The sequence below is a fragment of the Myiozetetes cayanensis genome, unplaced genomic scaffold, assembly GCF_022539395.1.
Source record: "Myiozetetes cayanensis isolate MyiCay16 unplaced genomic scaffold, myiCay2020 scf13, whole genome shotgun sequence".
Lineage (NCBI taxonomy): Eukaryota > Metazoa > Chordata > Aves > Passeriformes > Tyrannidae > Myiozetetes > Myiozetetes cayanensis.
The window spans coordinates 10,304,966-10,317,097 of record NW_026086937.1 but is presented as its reverse complement, the minus strand read 5'-3'; the positions used below and the strand labels follow the sequence as shown (position 1 = coordinate 10,317,097).

At 44.9% G+C, this 12,132-nt stretch overlaps 1 protein-coding gene across 1 annotated transcript in view; it reads left to right on the top strand.

Annotated features, from left to right (window-relative positions):
- The window catches only part of LOC126636106 (unconventional myosin-VIIb-like), a 47,437-nt gene that overhangs the window by 34,434 nt on the left and 871 nt on the right, over positions 1 to 12,132 (top strand). The window contains 12 exon segments of the mRNA XM_050307990.1: positions 647 to 774; positions 1,293 to 1,450; positions 1,918 to 2,071; positions 3,951 to 4,106; positions 6,540 to 6,645; positions 6,760 to 6,873; positions 7,741 to 7,828; positions 8,927 to 9,033; positions 9,447 to 9,632; positions 10,496 to 10,612; positions 11,240 to 11,323; positions 12,011 to 12,130. Coding sequence (XP_050163947.1) covers positions 647 to 774; positions 1,293 to 1,450; positions 1,918 to 2,071; positions 3,951 to 4,106; positions 6,540 to 6,645; positions 6,760 to 6,873; positions 7,741 to 7,828; positions 8,927 to 9,033; positions 9,447 to 9,632; positions 10,496 to 10,612; positions 11,240 to 11,323; positions 12,011 to 12,130 — 1,518 coding nt within the window.

The window sequence follows — 12,132 nt, the reverse complement described above, 5'->3', positions numbered from 1 at the left end:
AAAGCATTTTATTGTGTCCTGTCTGAAAACAAACCTAAACCTAGCCCAGACTCTAAGGACAAGGCTGCAGTTGCACAAAAGCAACAACTTTTTAAAAAACACCCAGTCTGTTCACCATGGGAGAGTTCAGTGCCTGGGACTGGTAGCAATTAGTGGATATGGGTGTGCAGCTGAATTTCCCTGCATTCACACTGGGTTGAGTGGTGATCACATTATGCCTCAGGGGAAGCTCTGAGTGCAGCAAGCCACTTTAAAAGAGTACAATCTTTGAGAGAGTCAAGGTTTCCCATTGATCCCTCTGCTAACAATTTTGTCTTCAGTTTTGGAGATTCAGTACATTGGATACTCTGCTAACAGGTAAAAAGCAGAAAAACTGGGGCCAAAATACAATAACAGGTGCATCGTAAAATGTGTTGTGCTTCAGAAAGTCAGAAACATTTCGATGTCTACTACTGCTGAGTCTATGGAAATTGCTCTTAAGTCAACTGTTCCCAGGTCTTTCTTGAGTCTCTGGAGAAGCTGCTTTGGGGACAGAAGGTCTTGGGTGGCACAGAGCACTACCTGTGCACGTATGCTAAGCAACACCTGACAACCTGTGCAGAGACCTGTCCCCATGTGACACCTCTATGTGGCTGTGTCATCACAGAGTTTGCTGATGATGTCTCCAGACCAGAGGAGGACAGCTTCACAGAATTCCTTCATGGAGGAACCTGATGAAGAGGATGTCAAAGTGAAGCCTTACACCCTGGAGGAGTTCTCCTACGAACACTTCAGGTGAAGCTCTCTGTGGTGTACGCCCCTAGGAAAGTTCTTACTGATCAGTGATCTTTAAAGCCTAGGATGTAATGGCATCTCCCATTTCTGAGTTCCCTCTCTTTGTTCCCTGTAATTGTGACTTTGGATGTGCAGAGATTCTGGCACATGGTCTGTTGTATCTTAAGTCTGCAGAAATGCAAAGGGGAGGGTAGAACTCAAGCTGGAGTCACTTCTTCCCAGCAGGCCCTATTCTTAGTTCTCACCCCATCTTCAGCAAGGGTACACAACATTTCAGGCCTCAGAGAGAAGGGGAAAATTAGTTTTCTAAAACCTTTCTTCTTTTTGCAAACCTCCCTTCTGGATATACAGGAAACTACATTTTCCTGCTCTTGTTCACCGACAGGATCAAAGGAGATATGAGATCAATGTCTTGGGAAAGAACATGTCTAGATATAGGACTATGTGACAATGACCTGCTATGTTCACAGCAATACTGATCCAGTAATTTTGTATTGCCTGCACTTGTCTTCATTCAGGACTCCTGAGAAGGAATCCATCAGCAAAGCTGTTCTCCAGAAATCCCGTGGGCGCAGTCAACTGTGGGCACACTCTAAGGAGCCCCTGAAACAGCCACTGCTGAAGAGAGCGTGCGCAGACCCTGATCTTCGGGATCTGGCCTGTCAGGCTTTCATTGATATCCTTTCTCCCCTCTCTTTGGGACCTCAGAACCCTCAGGGGACGGAAAAGCCTCCACTAAACTAACCTCTATTGACACACCTAACTGCATTAGAGGGGACACACTGACATAAAGGTGGGATGTATCAAATCTGTGTCCCTGGTCTACAGAGGAAAGGTTTTCCTGTTCCCTCCCAGTGCTCCACAGCTCCTGATAGTTCACTTAACTGCGAATGTGTCTTCAGGAGAGAGTGAGACTTACTGCATATGCCCAGAGCAAGCAGCTAACACAGTACAAATCACAGCCAAGCAGTGACTGCTGCACAGGGGAAGGGGGTAGGGGACAGGCAGGGAGCATGCTCAAGACCTTCCTCCCAGAATTTGCCACTTAGGCATCAAAAGAGTCCCCAACATGTTAGGATCCAGATAAAACTTCCCACTTGCCTTCCAAAATTGGCCTGCTTTTCTCCTTAACAGCACATTCACCCATCATGAAGTTCATGGGAGACTATCCCTCCAAACAGACACACTCCTCCGTGGAAGTCACTGACCAGATATTTGTGGCAGCTATCCAGGAGGAGGTCCTGCGGGATGAGATTTACTGTCAGATTATGAAGCAACTGACTGAGAACAAAAACAGGTACTCCCCTGGGTGCACACAGCCTGCTCCTGGTAGAGCCAGGCCTCAAGTGCAGGTGGGGATCAGGAACAGAGGGGAAGGATAGCTGGAGTGACACTTTCCCTTTTGCCAGGCAGTGCTGTGGGGCTCACATTTGTGGAGCACTTGGGACCCGTGCCTGGCAGTGAGAGGCCACAGAGCACCATCAGCCATCTCCCCTGAGCTGCTGCTTTGCTCCCATCAGCATTCTGTGCAGCACAGTGTGAGGCAGGCAAGGTGTTACTGAGGCTCTCTTGCTCCTAAGGCAGTCTGTGCAGAAAATATGGCACTGCACAGTCCTTGCATCCCATCAGTGACTGCTCTGCTAACCCTCCATTTAGGTTTCCCAATGGCAGCACTTCCCTTCATAAGCACATAGTTCATACTAGATTTTTACCACCAGTGAATAAATATTTTTGTTATATTAATTAGATTACACAACTGCCTTGCAGAACAGATTGGTTTCACAGATGCCTGCCCACATAAAAGTCTCTGAAACAGGCTGGTGTTTTCTTCCCCACTCACAAAATGAGAATTTGACCTACTTCCAGGGGAAATCCATTGCCAAAAGAAGCTTAAAATCATACTAATTATTAACAAAATGCTTTGTCTGTTTCTGGCTGCATTGTGTCACTGCAAAAGTTATAGAAGGAACTTTCCATTTATTTATTTTCTTTCTCACTTTTCCACAAGTATTACACTTAGTGGAACCTTTACCAAGTTTGCAATCACTGACTGTTACATTTCCTTGCAGGCAGTAAATCTTGCAGGCTATTTAATGCACAGTGTGTAACCATGGTGCCAGAGCCATGCCTGATGTGCTCCACCAATTTAGTCGCTGTTTAGAGCAGGATCACTGATGTGGAAAAACCAATGCTTGAAAGGTGGCTATTTCCATACACTTTCATTAGAACAGCCAGAGCAACAAATCTTTCGTCCTTCCCAGGCTGCTGTGCTGTGGACCATGTCCCGTTCTCGCACAGACACAAACGCCACTGATCTATAGAGTATAAAAGAGACTAAAATAGCATGTCTTCATCTGCAAAATGAGAACAGTAAATGGGAATAGAGAAGCAAGGATCTCTTTATTCAGCAATGGCCCTTTCAGAGCCAGACATGCTGACTTTCCCAGACAAAACCACTTCACACCACTGAGCATTTCAGAGTAATCCTGGGACACAACTGAAGTGTGTTCTGCCCCTTGCTTTGAAGGCAGAATGACTGGCCACCTCCAGGCTGCAGAGCCTTTCTTACTGGTGAGGGCAAGGTGCCAGAAGAACTTCAACTGGCAGATTCCACAGGTGCAGTGGCTGGAAGAGCTGGGTTTCTGCCTGAAAATGGTACCAACTTGCTGTGGGGTGTTTAAGAACTCTAACTACCACATTACACAGTGCCATCTACGTGTTCATTTTTCAGAACAGGAGCACGTGTGAGGGGAAGTCACTGCACGTGAAGTGCTCGTGCCCTGCGCAAAACTCACCAGTGTGGAGGGCAGGTGACTACAAATCACTGAGAAACCACAATCCAAATACATGTGAGCTTGAGCAGCAAATGGATAGTGGCTTTCCAAGAGGATGGCACCAGGGCCACTGGTGCCCAAATGTCTGTTAACCTGGAGCTTATATTTATTCATGAGACTTGCAACTGTCATGAGTATTCCTCATGCAGAACTCAGCACTATTTTCACATACAGGCTGTGGTTGTTGCTCAGCAAATGACTGCTAGAGCCTGTGTGAGGGCTCTGTTGATTTGCAGCTTTTTGCTGAATGATGGGAGTGTGTTTCTCTTCCCTGTGGCTGGTGCGTGGTCGAACAGAGAATTACGTGTGGCTGTAGCAGAACTGTTTGCTTTGTGTTCACAGGTACAGCGTGACCAGGGGCTGGCAGCTCCTCTGGCTCTGCACTGGCCTCTTCCCACCCAGCAAGTCACTGCTCAAACATGCCCAGAAGTTCATAGAGACACGGCAGAAAGAAACACTGGCCCCAGGGTGCCGTCGGAGGATTCAGACAGTAATGAGGTAAATGATCTGGCAGATAAACAGCTCAAAGTGTTCAAAAATCAACAGTCAGGCTCCAAAAACCACAAGGGCTAAAATAATGCGACTTTTACTTTCCTTTCCCTCTTTACAATCCTCTTTTTTATAAGTGATAATTATTTTTAACTCTTTATGGGCTTTGAACCACTGAAAGTCATCTGTGTCACAGTTTCACTTTTTTCTTTCACAGAGTTTTAAAAAGTTCATCATCACATAATCACTTGACTCCTAGAGCTTGCTGTTTCAAACTTGGGTATTTCAAAGAGGGCATGCAGCTTGAAATGATGTCATTGATTATGTCCTGACCTTACTTTTCTTTGGTGAGGCAGCATGTCCTTGTTTCTCTTGCATGTGCCTGAGGATTAGTCTGGAGTTTGTTGACTCTCAGCAGCAAAGAGGTGCGCACATGCAGATGAAAATACAATACTCATAGTGGAGGGGCACCACTAAAGTCATTGCTATCTGCAGAGTGCTGCTATGGCTCTGTTGGTTTTCTGATGGTGAACTAAAGCAGATCCATGCTGGGAGGAGAAGATCAATACAAGTTCTTCTCTTTGAAGAAACCCAAATGAGCAAAGCCCTGACACTTACCTGGCTCACAGCAAGGCACTTTTTCATCCACTTGGCATTACCTGAGGCTGGTGAGGATTGAACGAACATGGCCCCCAAACCACAGTGCTTCCTGAGCTTCTGAAGGACTTGTTGCTCCAATGGACATGACACAACCAGAGAGAGCAGAAGGGCTACCAGGATTTCAGAAAGGATCAACTGAACTGTAGGGGGAAGGTTTCCCTAGATTCCTCCAGGCACTGGAATCACACAGCTTACCACTCTGAGAACAGAGTTTGGCATGAAGGTTGACTCCAGACTTCTCCCCTTTGATGATGCTGTGATTTACCACCTGCCTGCCACAGCCCTCATCAGTAAAGAAGCTGCCCAATGATTTCTCCTTGCAGCTCCACCATCCTCCCCTCTCTCAGGCTGAGCCCCACATCTGGTCTGTGAGCCCTGTGGGTCAGGCTCTAGGGGAATGCTAACACAGTGGACAACCCCTTGCATGGATTTTGGCACTGCTGAGGAAATGACACCACACACTGAACTCGCCTTTGAAGTCCCTGAAAAATGCATGGCAAGGAATGCTATTCATTGTTTATTTCTATGGAGAAGACTTGAAAATTCCTGCCTCCCTATATCATGTGCTATTCATGCTCTATTCAAGCTCTGTTGAGCTTTACAGAGCTGCTTTTGAGAGGGCAAACAGGGAGGGGAAAGCAGAATGGGCTGTTTGGGAGGAGAATTCTCTTTGCTAAACTTCCCCAGATCTGGAGCCTGGGGGATGGGGAAAGGAACAAAACCAAATCTCATCTTGTAAGAGCAGTTCTTTTCATAAGATTAAACCTGCACCTGTTTAGAACAGCACAGAACAGCACAGAATAGAACAGAACTGACTATTTCAGTTGGAAGGAACCTTCAAGGATCATTTAGTCAAACTTCTCCCTATAAGTAACCTGCTCTCTTTGGAAAGGGGAGGGCAGTCAGCTCAAAAGACTGACCTACCTATGATACATTCAGGGGAAGCCAACTGAGCCCTTGGGGACGTACCTTTTCCTCCATAAACAGCTTTACAGCTTCATCCCCAGAATCCTGGCCACTGATCTCACCTTGGCAATGAATTCCTAGCTCAGGCTGCAGGGAGAGGTGGCCCTGTGCCTCTCCAACCAAGCTGCTGTTACAGTGTACAAAATCTCTAAACAGCCTGCTCTGTGCCACCACGGGTAGGAACATACCAGCCCTAGGAGGTAATGTGTTAGATTTGTTCTCACTTTAACTGTGTCATGGTTTTGGCATGACTGAGACTTCAGGGCCAGTTCCTTTGCTTTAAAAAGCAGCTCTGCTCTGAGGTATAATTTCTAAGAACTGGGTTTGTACAGCTTAGCAGCTCCTGAGTCAGTGATTGCACTCCAGCTCTTACATAAAATGTGACACTTTCAGGAGCCCTCCAAACTTTTTTTGTACTTGCCTTATGTGCTTTAAGTAATTTTCAATCTGAATACATCTTTTCCTGATGCAAGAATTAAATAAAATGCATTTCTCCTTGTAGCCATTATCTTCACATTTCAGTAAGGAGAAATGCTGCTCAATCTATAGAAGGGGCAATGGTACTGGCTAGGAAGGTGCCTCGTTCATGCAATCTCCCTGCAGAGTAGAACACACTTTTAATATATTTGCTAATAAGACCCTTAGTTTCTTGATTTTAGTGTACTGATTTCACTGGGGTGAAGAAGGTCCATTGGAGCCCCACAGCACCAGCATTTTGAGTGGAGGCTGTTGTTCAGCTGGAATACTGTTGTTCAGCTCCTCAATGATTAAACATCCAGCACTGATCTCTCTTATGATGGTGGTGGTGTTTTCCAGGAGTGGCTGCAGGAAGTGGGCACCTCATCCTGTGGAGGTTGAGGCCATCTTACAGAATAACACTAAGATCTCACACAAGATTTGCTTCCCCAATGAAACACAACAGGTGAGCACTTACATGGCCATTTTTCCAGCTGTGACAGATTCACCCAGGAGCATGTCTGAAGACATTCAGTGCTCTCACTTCTTCCTCTCTAACAAGGGTCTTATTATCTCATAGACATTTGATGTGGGAACAAACACCAAAATCCGGACTCTGTGCCAGAACATCGCTTCTAAATTGCAGCTGAGCTCCTGGGAAGGTTTCAGCCTCTTTGTGAAGATTGCAGACAAGGTAACTCTTCTCAGCTGTGGCCACTCTCCCTCCTCTCTTACTTATTTACTAGACTACCTAAACAACCGCATGAAGCCAAGGACGAGAGCAGGTCATTACTGCTTCTGTCTTACTGAGGGGATACAACCTAGACTAGAACTTTTAGCACCAGACAATTATTTTAAATCCCTTGAAGGGGCTGGCTGGAGATGCAAGTTTCTATCAGTCTGCCAGTACTTAGGTGGTACTAAAAGCAGAGAAGACATGGGCTTTCTAGCAGCTGCTGGGATTGTAGCAAGTTGGATGTTGCCTAGTGCTGGATTCAGCCCTTTTCCACTCAGGCTTTTCCCAAGAGCTGTGCCCACTGGGATTAAGGAGAGCAAGGGCAACCAGCACCAGCTGATTACTCTCTAGTTTGTCAGGAGCTCGCCCTTCTTGAACTGAAGCTTGGTCTGGCTGCCTTGCTGAGAGGTCCCTTCTCTCTGGAACTGTGATCAAGGCAAAAGTAGCACTGAACCCAGGCACAGGGAGTTTCTGATTTGCTGCCTTCCTGAAAAGAGGAACCCAGTGTGTGACAACATTTTACAAAGAGGAGATGGCTGACAATAAGGCAGGCATCTCCAGCTTGACTTCAATAAGCAGCTTCGAAAGCAAAAAGCAACAGAGGATGCAATAAAAATCTCCATATGAAATGTAAATAAATTGAACCTTCCTTCTCCTATTTCTCTACTTCTTTCCCCTTGCCTCTGTCTTTCCTGCTGTAATTCTGCCCTCTTACTGTAGACAGGGAAAGAAAATTCAGCCTGATCTTTGGGTATGTTGGCACTGGCAGTACTTCTATGATGTGCTAATCCCTCCTTTCTCTCCTTCATTGCTTGGCCTCTGCAGGTGATCAGTCAGAACGAAGCAGACTATTTCTTTGACTCACTGAGGCAGGTGACAGACTGGAACAGGAGGAACAAACCAGGGAAAGACGGTAAGGAGAATGCCAGCATGACAAGAAGCTGCGTGACATGCTGTGTTGTACTGGGAAAGAGCAGATTTATCCAGTAGGATTCACTTCATCTTGGGAAGTGTTTAGCAGAGTCTTTTAAAATAATTTTTGTTTGTACACACATGGTTACTGCCTGCACCAGAGCAAATGACCCAATGCAGCCAAGCACAGGCTATCAGAAACACCTAAGCATCTCTGTGTGGGGATCTCTCCAGGAACTTTAAATTGGTAACAAAGATTTTTTGACCAAAAATCTTTTGGTGTATCCAAAACATACTGCTGGATACACACAAGTTATATAGGTTGATCCTCAAGGATTAAGCATCAGCCAACAAATGCAAATAGGTTCTTCACAGTGTCACTTACATTCCTTGGGTTGTCAGAAAATTTTTAACCAAATTATTACCTGGTGATACCCAAGCACAAGTTCTGTTGTCAGGAAAACACCTGTTAGAATAAAACAATGTAATAGTAATAACAGCAATTCCTTGCACTTAGCCCCCTCACCCATATATAACATACAGTTTGAAATCTACAGCAAACTCCACTCAAATTTCATATCAGTTTATCCTGATCTTTGCTTATTTCAGGACAGCTGAGGTTCAACTTCCTGAAGCTCTGTCCATGTATCTAGGACTTTCTAACTTCTCTCCCCACAGCTGCCAGGAGCTCCAAAAATCACAGCATAAATTGTGGGTCCACTAAATCACAATTTGTTTGTGTAAGCACAGCCATCAGGGAACGTACTTGCATCAGTGTACCAGAATTCAGGTGTGCTGCAAACCAGAAGGCAGCTGTCATGAGCACCAAGAAATAACAAACACTCCATGGCTGGCACCCTCACCTTCTCCTTCATCTCTGGAGAGCCCACATCTCAGCTCACTGTGTGAGCAGTGTCCAGGAACTGACAACTAATCGCTTTCTTGGTCATCTAAAATGGCTTTTTGTATTTTTTGGGTAGCAATTTTGTTTCTTACTATTAAAACCAGAACTACTTTTCTGAAGAAACTCACAAGCCATTTAAAAACTGCAGAACTGTCAATGGCACAGAGAACAACTAACAAGCTCTGGTTTCCTTAGGGACTGCTATGTCTGTGGCATATGAGGTGTACTTCATGAGAAAGCTGTGGCTGAATGTCACTCCTGGGAAGGACCTGAAAGCTGATACCATTTTCCATTACCACCAGGTAATCAGCTCCCTAAAGCACAGATAGAGTGTGATCCCAGAAACACTCCTGAGAAAGTATTACTGTCTCCCTCCCCAAGGCCTGCATTATAGAGTTTCCAGAGGAATTCCTCCAGAAGGCACAGCTCAGCCTCAGGAGCAGATTAATTTCTCAGTGTTCACACCTTAGCTATGTTACGCACAGCTCCTTTACCGAATTGTTCCGTGGAGGTGCTTGTCTCGCTCCATAAATTGTACAGAGAATGACAGAAAGTTTTGAGTTGGAAAGGACCTTTAAAGATCATCCCAGATTTTCCTGGGATGTCCTTGGGCTGTGTTTGGCAATACTCACATCCTGACCTTACAGATATAGAATGTTTAAGTCAGTGTTTGCTTCAGCCCATTCTGCCTGAATTCAGAGCCGGTCTCTTCTAGGAGCTGCCAAAGTACCTGAGAGGTTACCACAAGTGTTCCAAGGATGAAGCTGTCCAGCTGGCAGGGCTGATTTATAAAGTGCGTTTCAATAATGACCGCACGCAGCTGGCAACCATCCCCAAATTCCTGAAGGAGCTGGTGCCAGACAATCTGCTCCGAGCAGTCTCACCAGATGAATGGAAGAAGGTAAGAACATCAGCTTTCATTAGTCATGCTATGTAGAGAGAGCTTTAGGAGAGAAGATAGACATGGAGCCACTGTCCATTTCTGAGCTGACAGTCTTTGAAAGCGCTGTGGAGGGATGCTATTGGATGTTGCTGGATTTGCCAGCAGGATAGAGAGACTATTTGCCTCTTACAATCCTCATTTTGCATCCTCTCTACCAAAGCTCTGAAAGATATCAGCAGGCCTGGATGACTGATTTGAGATGTGCATCTTTCTTGAAGAGAGTAATCTACTTCCAATGCCCAGAATAAGAGTTAGAGATAGGGAAATCAGTGATGGGACTGGGAATTTGAGGATACTGGACAAAACCAGAAAATTAAGGTGTGTAATAAGTATTTCACAGTTTGGCACCAAATAAAATTCCTTGCACCACATGCATGCTACTCACAGCAAAAGGCTCTTTTATCCATGAAAAGGCAATAAAGTTTCAGCAGGTACTTCTCACTTAGTCTGCTGAGGAAGACACAGGACACCATTTCCAATGACCCTATACATGTTTCAGCAGAAGATGGGATACATGTCTGTGGGTGATGAACACTGCCTTTCTTTTGTTTCATCCTCCACTGCCCCTCTGTCCTGAAGTCCATTCCGTGGGGCTTCTGGGCTTCCTTCACCCATCACATGAATAAGAAATGCTGGGGATTCTGGCTCCCCCTTGCCCCGTGGCATGGCAGGATGTTTACATTTTCACAGTCTTCTGTTGCTGTGGGGGGGAAAAAAATGATCTTGGTGATGAGCCGGTGCTGTCTTCAGTGCTAATGCTGGGCACTGGAAATCTGCCTGTCTCCAAGCTGAACAGGCCTTGATCTGCTTCTCCCACACAGAGCATTATTGCAGCATACAGTAAACATGAGGGAAAAACTGTGGACGAGGCCAAGATTGCCTTCTTGAAAATGATACACCGGTGGCCAACATTTGGATCAGCCTTTTTTGAGGTGAAGGTAGGTTCTGACTGACTCTAATTCTGTATCTGCATAAGTGAAAATACATTAGAAAGCTGAGTTCCTGTGACCTATTGAGGAAAACTCAGTTCCTTCAAAGTGGGGAGATGGCTTCTTTATTCATTCCAAACTATGTCTGTTGTTTACTGGCTGTGTTGTTGTTCCAGTTGTAATACCCATATTACAACTGTGTAGTGGCAGTAGGGGGTTAATTACACTGATAACTTAATTGTCTTGTCATCACTCCACAACAAAATGCTGCCAAGTCTTGTCTCTCTGGGGACTCTTCCCTTAGAACAGAACTGCATTAATCCTCTCATTCTGGAGAGGATACCTCCTAAGAATCATTTCCCACTTGCTACCTTTAATTTCTCCTTGTTTAGGCTCTTAACTTCCCTTAACTGGTTTGCAACCAACCATTAAGCCTGTTATCAGTGTGGTAAATAATGGATCTGATTCTGCTTTCATGCAGCAGTTGCTGAAGTCGTTCATGTATGGCCTAAAAAGGTTTCAGTGTTCATTTGGGAAAGAGAACAAGTAGCCCTGGATGCTGTTACAGGCCACTATGCACCTCATACAGATAATTTCTTCATTTTCTGCTTATCCTTCTGTGTTACTTGTTTACAGCAAGCCTCAGAGCCAAATTTACCAGAGATTGTGCTGATTGCAATCAACAAGCAAGGAGTCTCACTGATACATCAGAAGACAAAGGTAACAATTGCTTCTCAGGAGTTTATGGGAAGAAGGATTTAACTGACTGTGCTAATTTAGGGACATCAACAGGACCTTGTCCAGGAATGATAAGAGAGGACAGAGGCCCTCTCTTCATTTTTTGTGTGAAACAGAAGAAAATTTTACTGCCACATATTACTTCTTTGCAGTTTCTACACTGCAAAAGAAACAGTGTAGAGCATCTCTGCAAAGGACATGGGAATCATGATGCACCTGGGCAGGGTGGTGAGATCAGTCAGATGGATGGGCAAAGCACCTGCTTCGGGAAAAGTGTTTTGCAGGAAGCCCAGGTGTCCAAAAGCTCAGGCTGAATTGCAGTGTTTAGCTGCTGTCTAACCCCAACACTGGTCTTACCTAGTTCCCAGGAAAAAGGAATATCACTATTTGCTTTCAATAATGAAAGTTTTAATTATTGTAAATATAATGGCATTGTGCTAAGGCAAAGATCAATATATAATGAAGGTAAGTCTCATTTGTGTGATTAAGATTCACCTGCTTGATGAAAATACAATATAACACCAGTTTAGATGCAAGAACTACCTTGATCCACTGCATTTATAAATGAAGTGGGAAAGAAAAAGAATGCCCTGGCTCTATTGGATTTCTTATGTAACAGCCTGTTTTAATTTGACAAATGTTTATAGTTCAATTTGTTTCCCTTTACAGGATATTTTAACAGTCTACCCATTCAATAAAATCTCCAACTGGAGCAGTGGGAGCACATACTTTCACATGACAATAGGGAACCTGGTACGAGGAAACCGGCTCTTATGTGAGACATCTCTGGT